The 26,383-nt window shown below is 39.2% G+C and overlaps 1 protein-coding gene and 2 long non-coding RNA genes across 9 annotated transcripts; 1 reads left to right on the forward strand and 2 right to left on the reverse strand.

Moving 5' to 3' along the window:
* Mef2 (myocyte enhancer factor 2) lies at positions 1–26,377 on the forward strand. Of its 7 annotated transcripts, none has more exons than XM_011300050.1 (8): positions 1–86; positions 19,175–19,291; positions 19,383–19,586; positions 19,881–20,039; positions 20,278–20,413; positions 20,497–20,750; positions 20,906–21,090; positions 21,257–25,483. In XM_011300050.1, exons 2-8 carry the CDS (start codon positions 19,238–19,240, stop codon positions 21,696–21,698), a joined length of 1,434 nt encoding a protein of 477 aa, XP_011298352.1. In that variant the 5' UTR covers positions 1–86; positions 19,175–19,237; the 3' UTR covers positions 21,699–25,483. The 7 variants fall into 7 exon arrangements, with proteins under 7 accessions (XP_011298352.1, XP_011298358.1, XP_011298357.1 ...); XM_011300056.1 differs by having other exon boundaries at positions 20,497–20,735; XM_011300055.1 differs by having other exon boundaries at positions 19,893–20,039.
* Positions 8,017–9,701, reverse strand: LOC105263688 (uncharacterized). The gene is made up of 3 exons (XR_891916.1): positions 9,396–9,701; positions 8,406–8,629; positions 8,017–8,339 (listed from the first exon to the last, which is right to left on the reverse strand). It is a non-coding gene; the product is annotated as an uncharacterized lncRNA (long non-coding RNA).
* Positions 13,275–14,747, reverse strand: LOC105263687 (uncharacterized). Its single transcript, XR_891915.1, has 3 exons — positions 14,609–14,747; positions 14,298–14,507; positions 13,275–13,743 (listed from the first exon to the last, which is right to left on the reverse strand). It is a non-coding gene; the product is annotated as an uncharacterized lncRNA (long non-coding RNA).
* Positions 26,378–26,383: the final 6 nt, after the last annotated feature.

Here is a 26,383-nt window from a genome sequence, read left to right on the forward strand (position 1 = left end):
GTGGACGCCGCGGGAATTGTGCCGGTTATTTTTTTGGAGATTAATCTGAAGGGATACCAGCAATATTACTGATGAAAAAACGTTGAGTGAGTATGTGGATGATTTTAACGTTTAATTTTGTTGAATATTATATTTTTTACATCGTCTCCGGAATGCATCCTGCACTCGCCAACAGTCGAGAGAAGGGGGGGGCATATGACATTGACTGTATTTGGTACCAAAAGTTGAGATCATTTTATGGCAGCTGGATATGGAGAATTTTTATTCATTTATTGCTGAAATTAAAACGGGTATTTTTATATTTTTTCTGGCTTGTTATTAAGTTTAATGATCGAGGACAATCATCGAATCGATCATCGACCGCCAGCCAACGTTTTTCACTATAATTATTTAGTAATTATTCAAACAACTCGACAATATCCGAGCTCATTCATTATTAGCGAGTCTAATACCGAACTGGAGAATTTTCTCCATTGAGTGGGAGACTGGACATTTTTATCACAACTGCGTGACAAAACAAATAAAATCCATTATGAAACAGTCATTCGCTTGTTAAACACTCGAGAAGAAATGCATGAATAATCTCCGATAGGAGATACTGAGGAATTATCCGATGAATAATAACCAGCATAAACAAATGTTTGTGCTTGTAAATACCCCTGATGTCGATGACTTTTTTCGTAAGTCAAAGTACATCGTGTTGTATTTTTCGTCGTTCGTCCGCATGGAGATAAAATCCACCGAGGAGAAAGAGCGTTACAAAAAGGATAAAACGAGGGAATTGCAGGGGGAGAGAAAAAAAAAAGGGAGAGAATTGCGTGCATACGTCTCACTGGATGAGCTGCATACCACAAGATCTCCTGGCGTTTTCGTCTTCTCCTTCGCAGAAAGATCTCAACTCGTCTGATACCGCCATCTGCTCGTGAGCATTTTTGTATTATCCCTTTTAAATGGATAAAACTGCATCGGTACTGCAGAGAGCTGTTCCAATCCGCTGTTTATTATTCTTACTTAATTCAATTGCTGTAACCAATCAACAAATACGGCACAAGCTAGAACACAATAAATCCTTGTAATGCTAATTATGACAACACAATGAGTAACGAGTGATGTCTGGCGACTCTGGGAATAACCTCGGTTCGTCTCAAGCTCAAAGTCATATCAGATAGATAAAATTTTTCCATTTCAAGTCGTCATTCAGATGCAATTATAACTAGCAAACCTAAATCCCCAAATTCCTCGAGGTGACAATCTCATCCATCAATTCTAATCATTACGTATGGAGAAAAAATGTCTACTGCTAAGTGCCGCCGAAGGTGCAACAGGATAATATGTATTTTTCACAGATCATTGGTGTTAAATACACGTGAAAAACAAATATTGCGTGCAGTGGTTACGTTAACGTGGCTGACTGAATCATACGTTCGACGAGTGTATTTTATTTTGTGAGTATCACCGTCAGATTAAAAGGTCATTGGATGAAATTGATAATTACGAGGCTGAGCGAAAATCATCAAAATATCCAGACAATTCATTGATGAAAATAGTTTATTATTCTGCAAGAGGAGAGAAACCGATTAGTTACACAAAATTACATAAAAGGCATCAATATTTCAAGTATTATCCAGTAAATCTGATCTCCAGGAACCTAGACCTACGCAACAGATAACAGAATACCTATGTGAGTGTCCCTCGAGACCTAGAGGATGACAATGAGGGCACAGCATGAAAAGCGAAGTAGAAAATATTTGTGAAAAATATGTCGATGGAACAAATAGTTGGAGTTCACTTTGACCACGACCCCGTATCATCGAATAAAGAAATATTCAATGTGAATTCTCGGTTTTATGGTAAATTCTCATCCAACGCATGTGACCTAAACGTTGACTCTTTCTATTAACTTGAAAGGAAAAAAAGCGACAGAAACTACAGCTCTACACACTTCGGAGTATATCTTCATGTTCTCATGACTTCCTACTTTACAAGGTCTTTCTATAAACACATGGTGTCTTTTTTTCATTTGCTCAACTATTTCCGGAATTGAAACTTTTCTCCGTGTCGACATTAATTCTACTTTATTCTTGCTTCATCCCCAAATCTATCACTCGCTAAATATTTACAAGCGCCTTTTTTAGAGTGATATCGAATACGTCTCAGTTCATCGTATTCTCAAAGTCGTCAATAATTTCAAATCACTGCCTGTTGACACTGTTGGGACCTGGAATTCTGGTGTTATCTAGTACAATTCATTCTTGCTGTTAATTATAACTGATCTCTTGCATTCTTACGGTTTTCATTGATTGAAAATATACGCTCGAGTACAAGATTGTTATGCGACAATTGATACTGAAATTCGAAACAAGAATTCTCAAAAATAAATATTAATTACTACAACGACATTGATAATATTATTGTTAATAACAGGATAGATGGATTGATACACGGAGAGTTGAAATTAAGTATGAAAAATATTTGGAACACAACAGCATTGATATGATAGGAATGCACCAAACACGGTGACAACAGATGAAGAAAAGCTGGTATGAATTCAGTCACATACAGATGATACCTATGTATGATGTACGTGTTGTATTGGAGGATTTTAGTTGAAGAGGTCCTGCACGTGGCAATAGGACCACGTGGGGGCCTTTAGCCTGCGTCACCGCACCAACACACCGACACCCCATCGTGTATTGATTGAGGGTGGCCATGGTCGTTTCCATGGTAACGTTTCTTTTACCTGTACGACGTGCACGATCATCCAGATATACGAGGTAAAGGTATCAACCCTAACCCACTGGCTGTATGTGTGTATCAGGCTGTAGGGCGTTCAACACTTGTCTCTGACCCCTATTCCACTCGTACACACTTGGAGGGGGTTGAGGGTCTTTACCTGTGTGTAATGCCTTCACCTGTTCGCATCTCTCTGATATCTCCAAGGAGGTGGTGGGGGTGAAAGAGGTGGTGGGGTGGGAGGAGTGATATGGAGCTATAGGATCTACCCACGGATAACCAGCCCACGTACATGAGTCAAGAGAATTTTCCAACCTCCCAACCCTTACCCCTTTCTTCACTGCTGTATGCCAAGGGTTATGTAAGTGGTCAAGGAGTAATGGCAATTGCAATATCAAGGACGAGTCAAGTGCAAGTCTTTTGAGATATTTCAAATGATCGATACTATTGTTTAACATAATTCGATTGTTTCACTCCACTGAGAGAATGTCATGTTTTCAATCAAGAGGATTTATATTTTTTATTGCACTCGTGGGGTCAAGACTTGGATCGATCACTGAGGAAAATGAGGGATTGCACCTGATGTGATAATTGTAACGAAGTTGCTTCCTCGAATGGAATAATTTTTTTTATCTAGGTGGATCAATGACGGCTGGTCAACGGGATCTTAGGAAAAGCCAGTGTAGCTCAATGAAATCGATAAATATACACTCTCTTGTAGAGCTCTAGGTGTCTAGAGTCTAGACTCTAGGAAACAACCCGGCTATATATTGTTTAGCTTTCACACAGCCATCATGCTGCCTATAGATAAATGTAGGAGAAGTTGTTCGATCAAGCCCAGTGTATTTTATTTTCGCATGCACAGACATACACATATATCCTTAGTTAAATCGTTGGAGGCTTTTTTTTAATAGTAACCAGAATTATTTTTGTACAGAGGGCGTATAAATATATTTGTGTTCTAGAAATATTGTTAGAATGACACGAGACTGCATTTTTAGCACTCACGTGAGTCTAATTCAAGTGGAGATTGAAATTCAACGAGGCTACTCACCTTCCCATCATGACAATTCATTTTTGTGTATTATTAATGGATCCATTGGGATTGCGTCAAAATTATGGAGATGTATTAATCAGCAAGGGCTCTAACTGCATTACACTGTCATGATCAAACAGAGACATCAAACCCAAAGGGCACTAAACCCATCAACACTGTTTATCTCCATCCCCTCAATCGGCTCTGGCATTCCCTTCCAGTCCCCACTGGAGCCCAAACCACACTCTCCTCTAGCTCCCTCAATGAGGGTGGATTCTAGCCTGTTGCTCCTGCATTCCCCTTACCCTCTCAAGTCTCCCACAACATCCCCAACATCTCAAACCACTTTTCCCTTCGAGCTTGTTACCCACCATTTTTTACTCACTCTTATCAAACACCCATTATCCGCTAAACATCATTAAAACATCTCCAATTGTCGACGATCGAGGCATCCAACCCCATCAAGCCCCATTAAACCACCTCCTCTATTTTTCCAATTCCTACGTCGTCTCGCTTAATTTTCATTTGCCCTGACGAATCCGAGAAAAAGAGAAAGAGAGAAAAAGGGAAATCAACGAAAGCATAAATGTTTTGCTTAACCGCTTGGCTTGGATCTAGTCCGATGGTTGTTCTCTCTCTTATGGAGTGAGAGGGGGGGTTGATTTTTCGTAGACGCTCGGCGTCGTTTGTTGGTGAGGAGGAGTGGGGTAAGAGGGTGTCAGCAAGACGGCGTAGAGGAAGAAGAAACAGAGAGTGATGAGGAAGAAGGGAGGGAGGCTGCGACGCCGGGCGTCCAGTGGATCGCGCCTTAAAAGGTTCGACGCCGTACGCACCCGACAGCTGCCAGGCCCTCCACCTCACCCTCCTCACCCTCCTCACCCTCCTCCACCAAGTAAGGGTGCTCTATGCCAACCCCCTCTCTCACTCCCGCTCCCCACACTTAAAATCCTCTTTAATTTTTATTTTTTACCATTATTAGTGGTTTCTCGATTTCACAGAGAAACTGCCGGTCCATGGTTGATCAAGATTGCGAGGTGTTTTTCTCATTTGCCTTGAACGCTCCTGTATTTTATCCCCATGTCGTCCGGCTGAATCGGCCGCGTGCACACACGATGGTGTCACATTTCAAGCTTATACGCACCGGCGACGGCTGCACATAAGTCGATGTTACCCGGCGCCTCTGACCCGTACCTATTTCATCTCACTCTATCTCACATCCCCCAGGCTTATTTACCTCTTTATGGGGTTTGTCGTGGGTGTGGGGAGTCATGTGCGTACAACAATAAACCTGGAGGTGGAGGATATTGCGTGTATTACACTCCATCAGGCGAACAGGCCAGCAGGCCAACAGCTTGCCTCACGTACTTCAATTGATTATAATGCCTTCCGCCTGAAATCGCTTCATGAAATTCACTTCGTTTTTCATTCACCTGTTTAATCATGTCATTACCAATAATGCTATTGTAGTTTAATATTTACGTAATTCGTGATGAAGTTGAGAGAAAATTGTAACAATACCCATCGAGTGATGCTTTCATCAGACAGACTGTTATCAATGGCAATAAGGATGAAACCATTGCGTGTATACTAGCCTCGTAACGATTGCAATAGTATATCAGTTATTTCAATGAGGGAATTTTTTTTATTTCAATAATTTTATTATTTCAACGAGAGAAACAAATTTATCATTGTTTCCTATGGATCTGTCCTGTGGAGACAAATCTATCACTGATTTTTTTCCTTCTTGCGAAGGCACAGATACATAAATGAATTTCCCCTGATTCGGAATATCTAAAAACTCGTAAGACTGATTCCTCATTCGTCAAGTCGAATCGGAAAATTCAAATTCGCCGCACGTACGTAATTAATTTGAGATTTATATTGGAGTAGTAATGTGCGGGTAGGGGAATGTTTCGAGTGATTGATGAGAAAATGTGTTGGTATCTGCTGCCACACGCGTGCATAGGCCAATGGAGAATGTGCTGGTAACATGTGTTTTTGAGTCTCCTACCGAGGCGTACTGCAACTCCAGGGGATAAGAGATAGCACGTGGGAGAGGAGAGGATTTCTGGGATGCTGTGCCCGTGAGAGACAGTCTTACTGTTTCAACACTGCATTATCACCACACGCGTGATGGTTAACTTGGGGGCCACGTGAAACTTGAGACGAGAAGAATCTTCACGAGGTTGGACTAATAAGATCATCTCGAATGCCGAGGCATCTCCTGTGATACATCTGATCACTCCACCACATTCTTTCTTCATCTGAAATAATAATTCAGCTGTTCATGTTGAGACGAAAAATCCCCATGGGGCTCCAACAGGGCATTATCGTATTTACAATTTCCCCTAAATTTCTCAGTCGGACGAGCGAATTCGATTTTTTCCCCCGAGTGAAAGGCATTGTACGATAAATAGATAGACTTGGCTGTATCTCTTCCCCTTCTGGAAAATCAGTTGGTTAGTACAGCACTCGAAGAGATTTGTGATAAGTGAAAGACTCGAGTGTTGCCTGGGGTCATTTATAAAAGTATATACGCAAGGTGGAGGAACAAGACGAGGGGGAAAATTTTCAGACGGTCTCTCTGGCGAGGAAGCTGGGGCGTCTGGAGGCTGTGGGTTGTGCAGCTTGCGACGATAATTGATAGATTTTTGGGGGCTCTCGCGTGTGCGGCGGATGGAGAAAGGGTTTCGAGTTAGTGTAGAAACAGTGGTGAAGAGATTTGGCAGTGTATGATGTGAAAAAAAAGAGAGAGAGAGTTGTGGTGGAATGAGGGTGAGGAGGAAGAGAGGATATATGGCACACGTCACCGGGAGCACGTGCTCTGGTTTCTGGCGGCTGCTCCTGCTCAGCCTCACCCCAACTCCAAGTTTTCTCCAACTCACTCCAATTCCTTGACAACAGTTGAACTGTCTTGCTTCAACTCGGCCCCCAGATGATCTAAATTTAGAGAGTTTGGCTTTCGCCGTGTCATAGGACACGCGGCTCTCGGTAGGCAACGAGTTACCAATAATGCGTCGATTTCCATTTTCTACGTCAGACTCGATGCTGTTTCAATGTATAGGCAGTAAATCGAGATCAATCACGTTCTCTTAACACTATTTTATTTTTCACGTGATGATTTTTTTTATTCCGATATAATATGCATCGGTTATCGAGTTACCGCTCGTTCGACCTCTTTGTTCTACCCACGTTCTATTCACTCCTTTTTTTTTATAGTCAGCTAATGTATCGTATTGTAAGGATGACACTTCGGAAAGGCGGTTGAATCCCGTTAAATATCCACTAGATTCTATTTGTAGAGCTTCTGCTGATTATTTAAACATAACAGTTGCTCCCAAACGAATTGTTACGGACGAGAATGAATATTTCAAGCAAGAGCTTACGTATCATCTAAATTGAGTTGCATATTCTTTATGCATTATATTACTAGTGAAATATTTCATACCTTAAAATTGCCCGACCAGTGATATTTTAATAATCATGAAAAAATCACCCAGATTTCTTACAGTCGATATTTCAATTTACCTCATCTCCGATGGCAGACGTCATCGGAATTTACAATTGGCTTCACCTATCCTTCTCCCTGTTGCAGATAACGACTCAGATGCAGGAGAGATCATATTGGTACAGATTTATTTTTGGAATGACATCTGAAGTTAAGTCGATAGAATAACGTGTTACCGCATGACCCTTTCACACTGGCTCAAATGAAATTCATTGAAATTGGGGGAGAATTGACCCAGTAATCAGCGAATGGGGGGTAAAGAATAGATCGGCGCTGATCCGACGTCATTCACAGTCATCTAATTTTCAAGCTATTGACGATGGAGATGGCTACTAATCACCCTAATTATCTGAAATCAACAACGAGCTGTGGTTTAGGGTGTAATCCATCCGGGGGACATGTAGCCCTCCTGGATCGTCGTATGTCCTTTGAGGCAGGTCTGTTCCCTCATCACATAAATTGCCTCCTGTATAAGGAAAATTGATAATTACGGTTCGTGGCTGGGGACATGAGCCCTCCTGGGCTGTACTTGTACCAGCCAATGTCATGTACATTAGGTTTGCTTCTTGGATCGAAAATGAGACTGCAAGGAGAGCACCAGCAGCCGGCCACTGTAAGCCGTCAGCTGCCGACAGATTTATCGAGTGGCACGTGCCGATCCCAGAGTCAACCATGTCGTTTTACTTTCCTGTTTGCTCTGGGGAGGAATTAAAAGAATTCAAAGTTTAGGCAGTGCTACTTCGGGATTTGGACGAATATCGATATTTATTCAATGTAAAGGTACAATTTCTACATTGTCAAGTCATGAGTCGTTTCTATCATTATTGTCACTCTCCGACACTGGGATGCCTTAATAATTACATCTATTTTGAAGCTCTCTTCTTGTAGACGAATTCTGTGATAAATCATGAGAGCACTTCCAAGTATTTGGAGCGAAATGCATCAAGATTGAGCAATGCTGAGGATTAAAAATTCATCGAGACATCATCCTCGCGTTCATCCATCGTGGTATGAGAGTCTCTCATCTTTCTTCAGCGCACAGTATCAATGCACCATTTATATCTGTATAGACCACTGAAGCTTTATAGATTTCAGGGGAGTTAGTATATATGTGCATTGCTAACTTACCTATACATTTTGCGGAGGAAGGAAAGCCCGGATAGATCAGTTCCAATTCAATTACGTCACTTTACCTCGACTCAAATTCACCACCCATTGTTCCAACTCGCGGGCTAATTTATACAAGACCATCGGTTGAATACCTCACGAGAGTCATTTCCTCTGGTTTCGGGTTAACCGAGCATTTGGACTTTATGTGGTACGTCTTGCGATATGCCATTTCATTGCTCCAGCTATGACAGATATAAAGAGGGCTTTGGCTTCAGTGGTACATTACCCATGAACATTTATAATCATCGGAGTTTGACCCCAACAACTTCTCCAATTCCTGTACTTTTCCTCATATTTTATTGATGACAGAGTGAAAATTTTGTACAACCTGGAAAATGTATGTGACAGTTTCCGACGGTGGATTCTTTCAGAAATCATACTCATGCAACAGACATTTTTCACCGAATTTAATACGGTCTTATAATGAGAATGTCATGCAGTATTGGAGAAAAAAAAATAGTCGAGTTGAGGTGAGGATTATTCACATGGGAATTTTGGCATAGAGCCGTTGGAAAATTCAACATGCTGAGTGTGAGTATTAAGCGTAGAAGAAGGCGTTGGCGATCACTGTCCCTAAAACAGAGTCTCTCCGCCTTCGTGTTGCTGTTGGATCCAGTCGTCTTGGGGTATGAAAAGTATAGGCGGAGATTAGTATGTGTGAGGATTGGGGGAGATTGAAGTCACACGGGGGGTGTTGTGTGGGGAAAAAGCGTATCGGTGTGGTATTTTGGTTTTGGCTCGGCACGGGCTGCGCGCTTCTGGGAGTGAAGTTCTAAAAACAGCGGAGGTAAGTCCTACAAGAGGCAGACAGCTGCTCTTTTCATTGCTAACTACTATTCGCTTGATACCGTATGCCATCCTCCATTGCTACCTTTCTACCAAACACCATTCAAAACTTATTTGAGGGTATTTTTTCCAAATTATATATTTGAGTATTCTCCCTCTTACTGCACTTGGTTGTTCTCCTATTATTGAATTGAGTGTCCTCTTTGGTGATGCATATCAAACCCACTGATTTAACTTTTCCAAAGTGTCATTGTCTATTGTCACAATAAATTATCATAATTCACTTGTCGATAAGTCACGGTAAAACAATGAAATCCACCATCGCGCACTCAAACACTTCTTCTTCTTCATCTGGGCCTCCCTCGAGTGCCGAATGAGAGTATAACCCCGCCGGTTAGCTTCCCCGATTTATTTCTTCACCGCCGAAAATTATTTTTGGTATCTTTTCCTCGGTTTGTTAATACTCCACTGGCCAACAACCACCACTCTACACACTGACTTTCGGGTTTGCTTTTAATACGGAGGCAGGTTCAAATGTGATCACTACACAACGCTAAAATTGTAACCCCCTCGTTTCACTCCCAACACCACCCCAGTTACGCACCTCTCCATCGGGTGGAGATCATCTCCTTTGGGCTTTTTCTCTCCTCACTCTTCAACAACACAGTGTCACATCATAGTTAAGTTGAGGAGTTTAGTGCGTCAACCGCGATCGATCAAAACGCTCCGACATTTCACTCTCTGATAGCTTCATTCAGCGATATATTCCTCGAGTTTGATAGTGCAGCTTATTAGCAGCATGACATCTGAGTTATTGTAAGTCTTCCACATTATCAAGCTTTTGAGCCTTTATCATCAATCTTTATCATCATGTCGTCAGTTCTCTCAGACCAGTGTCACTTGCGTCAACCTTTTTTCCCTCAATATTCGCTCTATGAACGGTCACCTGTCAGCATCATCTCCAACGCCTCCATTGCAAAATGGCTGTCCCCTTGGAAGCGTCGGTTCTTCGGACTGTTAAAATTCATTGCCATCTGTCTATCCTCGGTTATGCGTATCATCACGTGTACCTATCTCATTATCTCCATCGATCGATATCGTACATCGAACACTGGAGCTCAAAACCTTGTGTGGGTATATTGTCTACGGAATTCTCCATAAATTAGATTGACGCTATCCAGATTTCCCACATGTCCAAAGTTCATTTCGAAACTCATTTAAATTTCCATGCTGGTTTTTTAAAATTCTTTTATTTGATTGGCACTTTGTGATCGTCACCGCTGAATCAGTGTCGAGGTTGCACAGTCGCAACTTTTTCACCACTTGCCAATTGTTTTGTCCTAATGACAAAAATATATCCCACAAAGTTTTGGCGTTGAGTGATTTTAATGGACGATAATACCCATTGAGAATGCCAATGGGGGAATATACATTGGTAAATTCATCGCTAGTTCCGAAAAGTTGGACAATTATTATGGTAAAATACACATACGACGCAGTCACAGTCATTCTGCGATCGGTACGAGTAACTTCTTGATATTATGGACATTATACTGGGATTTCACTGGACAACTGGGTCTTTCACTTACCAAACTATTGAGTAAGCTCAACAACAAGGTTTTAATACTGAATGAAAAGCACTCCATTGTCATGCATATTGTCATCGTTGTGATGTTTTCAGTGCGATATTCATTGAACAAAATCCCTTCATTTATTCTCACTCGACTAAGCAACTCGAGTGAGATGAAAAATCACGTGTCTCAAAAGTCGGGGATAATGATATTTTTTTCGTGGCATTCATGATGAATGTGTGTGGAGTGGCTGTGGCTCGTTTGAAATGCGCCAGCGATTTCCGAATCGCTCTAACCTTCTCTAAACGCGCCGTTTCATAGATTTTTTTTTCCCCCCTCGTTTTCCCTCTCTTTTCATTTTTTTCTGATCTCGTGCCAAGTGCGCAAAAGTGCATATTTCGCAGCTTAGTCATGGCCCTGATGGAACATGAAACTCCGCCCAACAAAGAGAACGCCTCCTCGGTGGGTTTTTCAATCGCCAAGAATTGAAGATGTTTGACCGAAGGAAGAGAATGAAATAAACATTTTCCCATGATATTTTTCCGGTGTTAATGGGGGGAGAGATTAAGAGGAAAAATCTTGGGGTAAAGGAGTTTTTTTGGGGGATTTAAATACTTCCTTGGTTTGATTTCCTCGTGTGGGTCTTTGGTGACTAGTGGAGAAGAGACGGGGATGAACGGAAATCCGGCGGCACGACAGAGTGTACAAAAAAGAGGAAAGACGTGGTGGTGTTAGTCCGTGGAAGAAGTTAAAGATGTAGATGAAAAAGCACGAGGATTGGTGGCCACCTGGTATTTTGGTTTAGGTCAAGACGTCGTTTCCTCCATCTACCCTCTTGGGTACGCACGTTCCAAAGACGAGGGGTTCATCCCTGCATCTCCTCCGGTATCACATGTCGGCAGTTTGACTGCGGATGTTGGGGCTCACAGGAGACAAACGCCATGAGGTCGATACACCCGAGGGAGACGTGACGAGGGAACATGGATCTCAACATTCCGATTTGTCCTCAACGTCTTGACTCCATCCTTTATTCATATAACATGAGGATGTTTCATTCCGAAGGGTCATTACCCATCCCCCTTTCCAGCTCCAAATTTAATTACTCAAAAATCTTCTATTTGCGGTATTCGTCATCATATTTTTATCTATTTTATGGAAAGACCAATCTCGAGGTTATTCAATTTGTACATTTGGAAATGGAATTATTCGGAGTGATTTCAATCATCAAATGGAAATTATTGTATTAATTGATAATAATTCTATTGAGCCGGTGGAATCGATTTATTCTTTACCTGGAATTTTGTTAGCTTTTCGCTCCAGCTAAAATTTAACGCCCATTGGCACTTTTGTGGATATAATCCATACTGATTGAATATTCCCGTTCTCTTAGGTTTCCCCATTAAATTATTCAGTTCCAACTAATTATTCAGCTCCAACTAATGGGCGGAATACTCGGTGGATCGATATATCGACGCTAGAGGATCTTGGCATTTTCGTCCTGCTTCGACTCTGGATGCTGCACTTTTGCTGTCTCATTTCAAAGTGTTGCTTCCTCTTTCTCTCATATTACCTACATCGGGTGCATTCTATTCCGGATAGATGGATCTCAAAATCTTTGCCCCGTCCTCTTGCAGCCCAATTTCACCTCACGTCGATCATTCTTCTTCATCCGGTGGCCCTATCGGGGCAGGTTACCATTCTATTTTGATGTTTGGCTTTTGATCGACTGGGTCACGCGGCTAACCACCATTACTCGATAATGAAAATGGACTTTCTGCGATTTTCCATGAAGAATTCAGTGTGAGAAAACCGATAACACACTCTCGGCTTGGATTTTAATTCAAATTGACGTATCAAATTTAAAATCTCACTGGATTATTCACTAGATTTTATGGCAGGGGAAAAGTTTAAATAAAATGAATATTTCTGGAATCTTTACGAGGGCCACCACTAGTTTTCATCCCCCAATCAATTCCTCCGCACTATTTTGTCAGCAATTGTATTGCTTTTCTTTGTCTCTTCCATCTCTTCAACCTGGAATTTTGGTAATCCCTCGTCAGGCCTGTGGTATCGTATGAAATCTATGTTTTGTAATGGGTATAATGGTTTTATGTAACAATGTTATAAAATAAATGACATAATGAATCTGAGAGAAGTTGAGAAAACTCCTCTCAGCGTCAACCCCACGTCATACGTAACACCGCCATTCAATAAATAATGCACATTTTCTTCACACTCTCTCTTTTTTTTCCCGAATATACTAGTGTCCGCCAATTCGTGAAATATTCAACGATTATATCCCTTTGTCACCATTCAACAATTCAACGAGTGGTGATATCCTAAATGATTAATTTCTGTACAATCTGCTTCGTTAAAAGTGATTTCAAATCATTCCAGAAAATCGTATTCCAATGAATAAATAAAAAACCTTCCTTCCTCAACTATAATACATTTTATATACAGAGATTCGATTTTTTTACGCCAAAAATAATTTTACCATTTACTTATTAAACCTCACTGAATGGAGGAACATGATCAATATAAAATTCAACTGTATTAGAATTGCATGCAGAGATGTATTTGAAATTCAGTCTAGAAATTTAATTGTATTGAGTTAAAAGGTCCATTTTCATGGTAACACTGCCATGCACTTAAATTCTGTCAAAAATTTTAACAATTCTTCATGCCGTGGTGAAAAATACAGGTGCGAGAAATTCTAATGAAGTAAAAATCTGGAGAATATAGTTTTCAAATGAATTGGATTATATGTGATGGCATCCACTGGTTTGCCATCTGCAGGGACCGGAGCATATGGACATTTCTTGATTGTGAGTGACAGCCGACTGGATCATGAATAATATCCCCGTATTATACCGAGTTCATATTTATCCAGGGATGATGACAATATTTTTAAAACCGCCATTACTTTTTCTGTTATCCTGAAAAATTGATATTCTTTAACGAAGAATGCGTATAAAAGAAATCGATGTTTTATATTTTTGGATAAATTCCGGTGATACCGTGAAAACTAAATATTTGACTGAATATCTGTTCTTTCCTTTACCTCTCTACTGTCGTCTGCCTTTTCAATTGATCTTTACGAAAGAGATAAAAAAAATCCTCGCAGTTCATGAAATGACCGAATTCCGTCAAACGGAGTTAACGATTTTTATTACCTGTCCGACTTGATAATACAACTCGCGCTAGAATCTCATCAAAGTCCATTATTATCGTCGTAAAATGAAAAACGAATTTCTGGTATAAGTGACAGTGAGAATTAACCGTCCGTTAGGCATTTAATTTATTTAAAACAGTTAACACAATTACTAGCGGGGAAGTAAAAATGTATAAATTAATTGTACGGGTCCGAAAGAAAATCATTAGCCGGTGAAATTTGAAACTAATGATACTTTAACGAGCTCGAAAAGAAAAATCAAGTTTGCCAAGAGGAGGAAGACACAAATATGGGGAAGAAAGAAGGGGGAGGACTTACCTTTAGCTCGATAGATGAGTCGGTCTACACGTCGACCAGTATCACTGATCCATTCATTCGTATCGAGAAGGTGAACATTATCGACATGAAATTCTTTTGCTTTCATATTTTTAATGTTCGCTCGGAATCTCCGCGTTAATCTCATTGCACTCCAGATAATAAAATTCTGAAGAAGTGTTTTTCCCACTTCTCCTGGCACCGAACATACCTCTGATTCGTCCAATAACGATAAAATAAATAAACAAAGCCATTAATTTTATTCTTACATCCGGCAATTAATGCCTGAAAATCTCCAACAAGAACCCACTAACCTGCAATATCTCTCCTTGAAATAATTATTCTATAAAGTTGATCATTGTGACATCGTGACTAAAAAAAGGTCTAATAAAATCATAAAAATGGTGGAGAACCCCCGAAAAGTGAATGAAGATATCAATTGAGAGCTCACCCAACGATTTAAAAAACAGTTGCAACATAGCTAGCCCAGTTCAGGTGACAGGGGTTGAATCTCAAGAGGCGGAGAGCAAGAAAAATAAAGGGAAAATGTATTGAATTGAGGGAAGAAAGCCCTCATATTTCCCTCATCCCTCTTCACCAAGAGGAAAACATGTTCGCGTCGCACATAGGATTTTCTCTCCCAGGGGGTGAAAACGAAGAGGCGAAGAAGGGAGATGAGTGAATATAAAATGAAAAGAACCAAGAGAGATGAAAAAAAAAAAACACAAATACATAAAAGGATAAAATGTGTGGGTAGAGAAGAGCATTGGTGTATCGCGCACACGCGGAGGGAAAACAGACGTTGAGTTGGTAGTTGGTGGTTCTGATTGGCCGAGTAACGACTGACGTAAGTCGCTTTATCGACCAATGAGAGATACCGGTGGGGCCTCGTAAGCTTTCCCCCCAAGCTAACTATTCCCTCCACATGTGTTTGTATAATCTGTTAATGTACGTGAGAGTGTGTGTTGTTGGAGTTGCCGAAAAGCACTGGTTGAAAGAGTCAGCAAGTCGTCGCGACTGGTACATCACGCTCGGCCGCTGGCACCTCTCTCGGTCGATTCAAACCCACGTTGTCACTTTAAAATCACCCTGAAATAAACCACCAAATTCTTAATCAACTGACTATGTGCTGAGTAATAATAACTTGATATTTTCATTCAGTGTACTGGGACGTGGTGGAGGAGGGATTTTTCTAAATAATCGGCGTAAACAAATGGTTGGTTCAGTTGTGGGGTTTGGTGTTAAGCAGTCAGATAGCTGGTAGAAACAAACTAGATATATGGGGCATTAGGGATTGAGAGGGATTTCCAGTGATTTGAATATAACTAACTCCCTCTAGAGGGTAAAAAATCTGTCTTGAGTAGTGGAGCGTGCAGGCTGCAACAGTGTTGTGGAGACCGTGAAGTGGATAACACTGGGGGCTACATCACTTTCAACGATAAGGAGATTTCTAAACTCTTGGTGAACACACAAGACATTGCCATTGACTACTATTGTTTTGATACGTCTTTGTTGACACGTGCCATTTAAATTTTATCCTTGATTTTCTGTAAAGTGTGTGGGGGTTGCTTTCAGATAAGAACACGTGACTCCGTGTTTTCGTATGATCGGGGGCTCGGGGAGAATGGAATCCACGAGTTTCTTTCTAGTCTACTTCTAGTCGTTTTTCGTTTTGTTTTTTTTTTTATATATATAGATATTTTTTTTCTTTCTTTATCCCAAAGAAATCACTTTTTGAGGATTTCGAGGTCTTTCGGGGTAATTCCGGTGACTAACAGCGGGAAAATTTGGACTAGGGCTGAGGCAGGATGCGGTGATTGGTTTTCTCATGCTCTCAGACTGAACAGTGAATTACGTGTGATCAAGTGCCTTTATTTATTTATTTTTTTGACAAAGTTTTTGATTTAATAAACCTTTGTTTATACTCTGATTGAGGTTTATACGGTAATTTTCGATCTACGTGTACACATATGCGAGATAAGGGCGACAATTTTGAGTTTGGTAAGTTTGAGTTCACCTCAGCTTGTACTTATTGTATTAATATTTGAGGGGATTGTATGGATTTAGCACTCGATCGTGAACTCTTCTGGTTTTTTCCTCTTTATTACCCTTTTCTCAAAGGGTTAGAAGCAATTTTATTCCGATTTTATTGAGCAATTTAGCGAAAAGTTTTGCAGGAAAAAATATAATTACAGGGGTGAGGAGAATTGAGATGTAAAGTTTACAAATGGTCGCGTAATTGTTTGCACATGACTTTCGAAAAGTTCACCGTTGAGGGACATTGTCTTCCACTGTCTAGGAAGCGTTCACCCTCTCCCTGCTGCAAATAAACCTGAACTTTAGGTTGTATTTCGGTATTAGTTATTATTCATTCGTCATTACTTTTGGAGAATTTTGAAAAATGAAGGAATTTTCCTCGAAAGATAAACTCACGTTGATGTTAGACCGGAAGTGTACGTCACCGTGGTCGGTGAACCCACCCACCACGTTTGCTCTTGTATAATAAACCGAATTCGATCGGTAGTGACACCGAGTTTTACCTTCCTGTCTGTTTCTAGCATTACCCTCACCGACGGATTTGTTTGCTCGTTCTTGCAAAATTAAACTCACCACGACAATTTTAGAATTCTTCGCTTTACGTATTATCATAAATAGAAATCAATTTTTTCCTCGCGTAACGCACTGCGACGAAGCAACCGGCAACCAATAAAATGGCGCATTGAAAATTGAACCGATTTTTTCTATTTAACACCCGCACCCTCTCCTCCACCCTGAGACAATCTAATTGAATTTGAAAAAAATACATATATGTTGGTGGAAGGAAGCCGGAATTTCCCACGACCTTCGTAACAATTTCGGCAATTTTTAGGCCGTCACGCCAATATCAGATCGATGTGTATACGGATGCTAGGTTGGAATAGAGGCGAAGTTGGTAGAAAAGTAGCGAGAGGCCACATGCCGTGATAGTTGGAGTGTGTGTTGAGGCCGATATTTGGGTCGCGTGGGGCTACAACACACCCCATTCCACCCCTCACCCCCTCGCGATCGAAACACCAGCCGATTTTCAGAGGTCCATATAATCAGCTAAACTCTCGGTTTAACCAAAATACAGAGAACCACAATAATCATGGGTTTAAAAAAAAAATTTAAATAACCAATCTGACAAGTTCTTTTGTTTTGAGGTAGACACTACCCTCCACCACCCCCCTCTGCCCCCTCAGCGGGGTGAATGATCAGCAATCCACCATTCAAACGCGCCAAACCGAGCGTATGGATAACTTACGAGCTGTGGTCAGTCGGATCGATTACTTCGGGGCTATACCTGTATCACCCCCCTTTCCCCCCCAATGATGCGCACCATGAGGAGAAACCAACCGAGCATTACCTCTTTTTTTTTACTTCTATTTTCCATGTATTTTCAAATTTATTTGTTTACCAGAGAATTCAGTGGAGAGAACGATAGTTAATACAGGAATGGCACAGTGGGGGATATACTCTCGAGGGGATAAAGTAATTACCGGGGTATTTACTGAACTGTTGCCTCCGGAAATGTAATAATCGTGTCGGCAATTGGGCGGGTCGAATGACCACGTGAGATTTCTATCGAAAGTTTGACAGGGTATGATAACGCGGATGGACAGGCTCTTCTGGTATAACGTTTCACAGATGGATTACGATTGTTTTTCCGCAGAGGGACCCCATCAAATTGTGGAAGCTCAGTACATTTTTTGGAAGCTCCAACGATTCACGGAATAAGATTGATAGATTCTTTTTGTTGAGGGGGCTCATCCGGCGAATGCAGTTCATTTGCATTCAACCTCTGAGGACAATGAGGCAAAAAAATTTATAGTCAAATGGAAAAGGACGATTTGCACGTTTTTTTTTTTGGTTTCTTTTTTTTTTTTGTTGAAAACAAGTAGAGAGAGTGCGGTAATGTACCGGGAAAAACGTCGATAAGACGCGCACACGCCGCGAGTGTGAGAGAGAGGGAGAGACAGAGAAAGAGAGAGCCCAGCCACCCGTGGCTGAATTAAAAGTCGATACGCTCTTTTTTTTTCATGTTCCCCATTGTCATTCTTCTTTTTATATTACTTTTACACCCCCCCCCCCCTCCTCCCCCTAATTTTTATTATTTTCTAGTTTTGCAAATGTTTGTGATAGGACTGTTACATGCGTGACGCGCTAACGAGATGTATGTCGATACCGCAATGGGATATCACTGAAGAATTAAAACGTTGCGTTAATGGCTCATTACTGTATGTTAAGAGGATTGCACAGCATTCGTTATAAGTGCATATTAATTAGCCCGGGGGAATGTACATTACTATCCTCATGGCATTATTGATAATAAATATTATTCTATGACGCAATAGTAGAAATAAAACTGGCATTTCTACGGTTTATTGTCATTGAGGTTCTTCCTATTTTTATTGTTGCTATTTTTTAAAATTTTGAATTGCTGAAATACCAGTTTACTTCGAGTGTGATTAATGCTGTAACCATGATAAAATGCACCCAATCGAATTCTATCATGAGAAAGTTGATAAAGAAGAAAACAAAATAGGAGAAAAAAAGAAATTCAATGGAGAGTGAGAGGTGGTGTGTTGAGTAGTTGTGGATGAAACGAGATGGGATTATCGTGGATATAGTTATTATCAAGCCAACCAATACTCAGCACCGAAGACAAGACAGATAATTTCATTCTCGGTAGATGCGTGTACGGAATTTTACAAGTACTGATTTCGTTCATGTTGAAATTCAGATTCTTTTTATTTTCCCATGGAAGGACCGATGAAATTTCAAACCAATTTATCAACCAAATAACAATAAGAGAATTACTACAAGTGTTGATAATAAAAATTATATAATTGTTGTTGCAGTGTTTTTCACATTCCATCCGAATATTTGAAATTACTGTTACTGGTCTTGAATAAGCAGCAACGATGGGTAGAAAGAAGATACAAATCTCTCGTATCACAGACGAGCGGAATCGTCAGGTATTCAAATTGACTGAATGAAAATAAAATAAAGATTTTAGAAAGTTGAGTATCAACGGAGAATTAATGAAATGCAATCTTTCGTGAACAGGTGACATTCAACAAGCGGAAATTTGGTGTTATGAAGAAGGCATACGAGTTATCAGTGCTCTGCGACTGCGAGATTGCATTGATAATATTCAGTTCAAGTAACAAGCTTTATCAATATGCTAGCACTGACATGGACAAAGTACTACTCAAGTACACGGAGTACAACGAACCACACGAGTCACTCACCAACAAGAATATCATCGAGGTGAGTTTATTTATCCATTGCTGGATTTTCCATGAATTTTATATTACACATTAATGAGAACAAAAGCCCTAATGAAATCAATAGATTGTCATTAACCATGTATAACAAAAGCAAGTAGTTTTGACGTTTAAGGTTCACCACGTTATTATTTAGTTTGAATAACCACATGAAAACTCGTCGTCAATCGCTAGAATCAGCTGATATAAATTACAATAGTATTATAATGCACATTAAGTGATAGTTGAGTGCCCTCGGGCGGTTTGGTCACGTGAACCTGTCTGCTGACACTTGCAGGCGCTCAACAAGAAGGAGCATAAGGGCGCAATGTCACCGGAGAGTCCGGAGCCGGACGCTAACGAATACAATCTCACACCACGTACAGAGGCCAAGTACACCAAGATAGACGAAGAGTTTCAAATGATGATGCAGAGGAACCAGCACAACGGCACAAGGGTAATACTCTTCATTCCGCACTCCACATTTAATTTTTTGTTTTTCTTTTTTTTTCTCCCATTTCCCATTTATTTTTTATTCCAATGTTACACCACCGCTGAAGGCCACCGATCTGCCGTAGATTAGACAAACAGAATGATTAGAATCACTGCGTTATACACCAAATTGATTTGCCATCCAATATCGATTCATTGGTATTATCGATTATTTGATTCAGGATGTTGTCGTGGATTTTCAGGGTATGGGACAATCTAACTACACGCTGCCAGTCACTGTGCCAGTTAACACTTATGGGGAATCCCTTCTTGGATCTAGTCCACAAATGGCACACACTAGTATCTCACCGAGACCATCGTCGTCTGAAACGGATTCAGGTAAAATGTCGTTAGGAATTTTATCGAGAATTAAAGGAGTGAGGAGGAAATGATTTTAATAATTGATGGTTTTTCCTCTGCAGTTTATCCACCAGGTGGAATGCTAGAAATGAGTAACGGCTATCCACCGTCAGCTTCACCTCTGGGTGGTTCACCATCCCCAGGGCCATCACCAGCACTAGTTGTTGGCGGTAACAAGGGTGCTAATCCGTCCCGTCACTCACCCCAACCACCTCCACCTCCTCATCCACAGAGAGCTAATTTACGAGTCGTCATACCCACTCCACTATCACAATCGCTCTCTGATGATACCAGTTACGATGTAAGATTTTTGTCTGTGAGTTAATTTCATCATTTTTTTTCTCAAAATTACTCATTTACAATGCATGCGACAATCATTCACTTTAACGTATTGGTTAAGGCGATTCTATCAGTTGTTATGTAGACGAATGTGATTGGTTTAATCGAGTGGAATAATTTTGTTGTGAATAGGGGGGCCACACACAGACTGCACTCAATACACCAGTTGTTGCACTACAGACACCATCCGTAGCTGCTGGTTACTCAAGTTTTGGATCGTCAGACTATTCCTCAGACCTTGGCAGTCTGACGTGGTCCCATCAGAGGTACGTTGATGACTTGTCAATGTATTCGGCAGCCACCATGTCAAGCATCAGGTAATTCATCATCTTGATCATATTTTTTCATCTAAATAATTATCAATGGATTTCATTCTTCATTGCACTCGTATTAAGGAAAATTCTCATCTTTCAAATATTTGAATATTTTCTCATATGAGACTATCAATACAACTCATATATCATTGTGTGATTGTGATTGCAGTAGCCTTCCTCATTTAGCCGTGTCGAGTAGCACCCCACCGCCATCGACGTCTCCCCTGCCCGTGAAAATAAAGAGTGAACCGATAAGTCCACCCCGTGATAGCCTCGGTAATGCAGCTGGTGGTGCAGGAGGGCCAAGTAGTTTGCACCATACAAATTTAACAGTTGGATCAGTGACAACAACAGGCCCACCTCCTCCTCACCACGTAACTCACACAGTACCGCAGAGCCTGAATCTCGTATCGAATCGGCCAACAAGTAATCCACCACCCACCCATTCAGGCAGTATAACACCAACAAATTTACCATCACCGAGTAATGCTGGTAATGTTGATATGAGAACGAGTCATGGTACCGGGGGTAATGGTGGTGGTAGTGGTTCAGATTACGAGAATGGACCGCTGATGAAACGATCTAGGATTACAGAAGGATGGGCCACCTAATGCCGGCCATTTTTGCGGCCCTACTGGCCCTACTCCACTTCGTCGTACAACGGCTGATAATGAACGACCAAATCACTGACTATGTGCTCTGAGGGCTCGTCAAAGGCTCATCCAGCGCTTACCATGTACGAAGAATTGTTTGTTTCAGCCCTGAGGATCTTGCGATAAATCATTATAGCAACAGAAAACATTTGACGTACTTTTCAACGGAATGTAAAAGGGCTTTTGCGATTTTTTTTTATGGGAATCAACTGCAATATGCGGATTTACTACAATCTGTCACGTTCTTCGTTCATTGATTCGCACTTCAGGGGGAAAGGGGAGGGGGGGTTGTGTTTTTTGGTGGAACTATGATGATGATAATTGCGGTGCCATAATGTTGAAATATAACATATAAAATATATATAAATATATATATATATTTTCATGTGTATAATAAGAAGTGTTGTTTGTATATATGTCGAGGAAAAAAAAAGTTCATAATGGTTTGTCGGTATGGCATATACACTAATTCTACACTAATGCATAGAAATTCCACTCTCTTTTTGTTTTCTAAGTTGCGACCCAACTTTCGGGGGATTTTCGATTAGAGGTAATCGAAGATTAAATGTCCAGACGTTTTTTTTTTTCGCTTTAGTGATACCTTGTTGACGTGACGTAATACCGAGAAACTATGAGAAATTATATATATATATATTATTATTGAAGGAATCTGTACCAAGTGTTGGATTCAAAGACCATCTGATGTTTTAGAATTATATCTGTTATATTTTTGGGTGGTAGTCCATCAGCAGCATAATCCGTTGATCGTAACTTTACCTCATTGCAATCGTGTGTGACATTTATTTTTAATTCCCTTTCTTTCTCTAATCTCTTATCAATTTTTTTCCAGTTGTTATTCGGTTCAACTTCCACGAGTAATTGATCTAGTCAAAGAAATTATCAGTACTAAAAAAAGGAAAATAAAAGGAGAACTAGTAACTAGTTGGACGCGCCCAGACAGTTATAAAAGTAAAAGGAAATTAATTTTTTTTTGTTCGTCGAGTCAAAATGCAGTGGAAGTTTTATCTAAATCTCTCCTGGAAGTTAATTTCTTAACTGTCACAGCTTTATTTTTACATTTAATTTGCTCCTCCCCCAGTTATTAATTTTTCTACTTTATCGCGTAATTTTAATTTATCGAGAAAGCCTTAACATTTCGGTACTTATGGAGCCGATTTGATGAAACTGTTACAGACAATGAAATAGTTGTCGATCTCAGTAACGACTAAAGGAGAATGAACGATTAATTCATCGATAGTTGTTTTTTTTAATGCAATAATTATTATAAGCATGCATTTTGAGTGTTTCCCGGCAGTCTTTATTTTTCGTTTGGTTTCTTTTATTTTAGTTCCTTTTTTTTCCCGAGTGAGTTAATTGACGGTATATGTCTGCTGGCACAATGAAATAAAATCAATAAAATTGATAAAATAAGGGGCGTTGGTTGCTGTATGGAAAAAAATCTGTACATGATATTCTGTGGGAATCAGATTTGAAATTTAATATATTAAAGTATGAGGAGAGGAAAAAATTTAATGATAAATAGCGTTGATCGATAAATGATTAAATTGAATGACATAAAAGGAATAATAATGTAAACCTAGTATACACACTCACGAAACGCATATAAATTTAATGTATGTATGTATGTACATATATATTATATTCATACATATGAATACATTTTCCACGAGTATTTTGCACATTTGATATGAAGAAAAATTGTAACAAAAATGAGGTATGAAGTGAAGATTAGGAAATACAAACCTTCTCTGTCCTTTCTCATCATTGAGAGTTTGACTCGCAGGTTTATGTTGACGGAATAATCAATATGCATATGTTATATGTAAGAGATTGATACATATAAGATGCAATTGTCGAAAAAAAATGATTGAAAAACTGGCGAACTCACTCTGTACTTTTGGTTTTTTATTTTTGCAATCGAATGACTTGATTTTATCAAAGTATCCTGCTGAGGTATTCTCTCAAATTACCCACACTTGGAGGAAAAAATATGAATTAATTGTAATTTAATGTATCCTAAAGGAGTACACAGGTATTGAAGATAAAATAGTGCCTGGAACCATTTGTGGCCCTCGTTTTTCGTAAGCAAAAGCAGAAAATTATGAAGTGATCAACATATGTACAAATTGCATTATTGTTAGATGTCTGATGTTGATCCCTTCATTTTTCGAATTTTTAACGAATGTTTTGGATATCCCGGGATGATGTGGATGGAAACGGAAATTATGAAGAAAAATTAACGAAAAAAAAAACAAGATTAAATAGTCAGATTGTAATATTGACTTGATAAGATGATCACAAAGTGCAATCTTTTAGGCAAAAAAAAAAAACACTTTTTATCGATCTAAAAAGTATAAAAAGAAATTGTTATTTTTCATAAGGAAGAAATGAAGTTTGATATATTGAAAAGAATATATGTCTCTCCTAGTTGTTTAAAATGAGTAAAACATTTTCCTATAAATAAAGCCGAGAGAAAATTAATAGTAAATGCTGATGAAGAATTTGAATGAGGTTTTATTGAATTCAATTGATATTTTTCCAATGTGACCGAATCACAAATTGTACAATGTTCAATGGTACAACTCGGCTCTTTGTTGTACAGTAATATGAGAATTATCGTTATGTCCATAGAATAAATAAAAATTCATTTTGATGAACTATGTTATGAAATTATTTATTTGGCATGTTCTTTGAATATTACTTGAGGGGATTCTTGAAATGACCAGTTGATTTTGACATTATGTTGAGCTGTTTGATATATTGAAATGGATTTAACGATATTCCTCAAGAAATTTTATTAAAAATAAACATTGTCGAATGCTGTGACTTTTATGGACCATCTTTAACAGCTTTATATAACTATTCAGGTAAAATTAAAACCATTCACTAGAGAACTACAAAAATAAACAATACCATAAACTCCGCATGAAACACAAGAACAGGCCCCAAAAAACTCCCGTTGGCTGCACTAGAAGCAAAACTAAAAACAAATAATTTAACAACCAGCAAATTATTGTAATGCACAGCACGATGAAACTGATACATTCGTTGTAAACAAACGTAGTACTATTAAGATATTAAGCAAAAAAAAATAACAGCATAAATACAATGAAGATGAATATTTTTAAAAAAGTATGATGTACGTACTAGCCACAACTGTTGTCACCGCAGATTAAACCGATAAGTTATTAAGTTTAAATACAGGTTTACAAATTGGACATATCTAAGACGCCAAGTAGCATCGATACGTCTCACATATACTTACCAGTGGATGGAAAATTATTATAACAAAAAAAAATCTGTAAATCTATTTTAGTTTCAGAGGAAGAAGTACTGCTTAAATATCCAATTAACCATTATGACAGTGTAAATTTTTTTTATTATAGGGAGCCACTTTTTCTTGTAATTTGAGGCTCAACATTTTTCCTTCAGAAGCTCTGGACGCGTTGTTTCAAAAGGTACTTCAGAGGCAGACGAAAATTTTATTGTCAGCATTGTATTGAAGGTATTAACGGATCGTAACAACTCAATCATTTATTCGTGTAAAAAACAAAGATTGGAAATGACCGTTGGATAGTTTACGAATATTACGTGAATGCATTATAGAGATGAAAACGTTCGGCCTGTTTTGTCATTGCTTCGAGCAATATGTTTCCTCCTAATCATTCATTTTTCATTCTTGTTCTCGTGTAACTACTACCTGTCATATGGCATGAATAATTGAACAAAAAACCTTAGTTTTACGTAATTATGGTGACGCTATCAATGAAAAAAAGGGAAATTGATGAAATCTATGAAAAATCGTTGCTGCTATTTTTACGAGCAGTCTACATAGCCATGAATGATGTTTTTTATTTAAAAGAAGCAACAATACGGAAAGTAATTCTTATAGTGCCATTGTAACAGACTAATTTAACTGAATATCACCTATTGTTTAAGTAGAATGTTAAGGATGAAAATGGTGAAATTGTAATTGACACAATTGTAACAATTGCGGTGTTGATAAAAAAATACAAAGACTCGGTTTTATGTTTGTAATAATTGTTATAATGTTTGCCAAACATTATATAAAATATATATATGAAATAATGATTAATTATAAAAATAAGTGTGACACGATAAAAAGAACAAATGTTGGGAAGAATTTTCTGCGATACTAGTTTGTCAATGAAAGATATCATCCAATTATGCACATCCGATGCCACGCAACACAATCGAATAATAAAATATATATATACAAATATATATATGTGTATTCTGGGAGGAAAGGCGCCAGAAACTGAGGGGGAAAAGTGATTTATAGTTAATGATGCGAAGGCGATATTGTTTTCAATTCGATATATATCATTTTGGTGCTCGAACTATTTCTCCTCCCCCCGTTTCCCACTCTCCACCATAATTTCTGTTGAGTTGATTTGTTTTTGAATTTTGCCGACTCATATGATTGTTCATCATATAATTGCCTATAATTCGGTTAGTGAAAAAAATGAGGAAATATGGATAATTAATGAGACTTAGCAATTAATTATTGTTATCTGGTAGATACTCTATGTACATGACACACACGTAATCGACGATTATAGTCGCACCCCCTCTCCACCCCCTCATCATAAAAATGAAAA

This window comes from Fopius arisanus, unplaced genomic scaffold (assembly GCF_000806365.1).
Source record: "Fopius arisanus strain USDA-PBARC FA_bdor unplaced genomic scaffold, ASM80636v1 scaffold00016, whole genome shotgun sequence".
Classification (NCBI taxonomy): Eukaryota; Metazoa; Arthropoda; class Insecta; order Hymenoptera; family Braconidae; genus Fopius; species Fopius arisanus.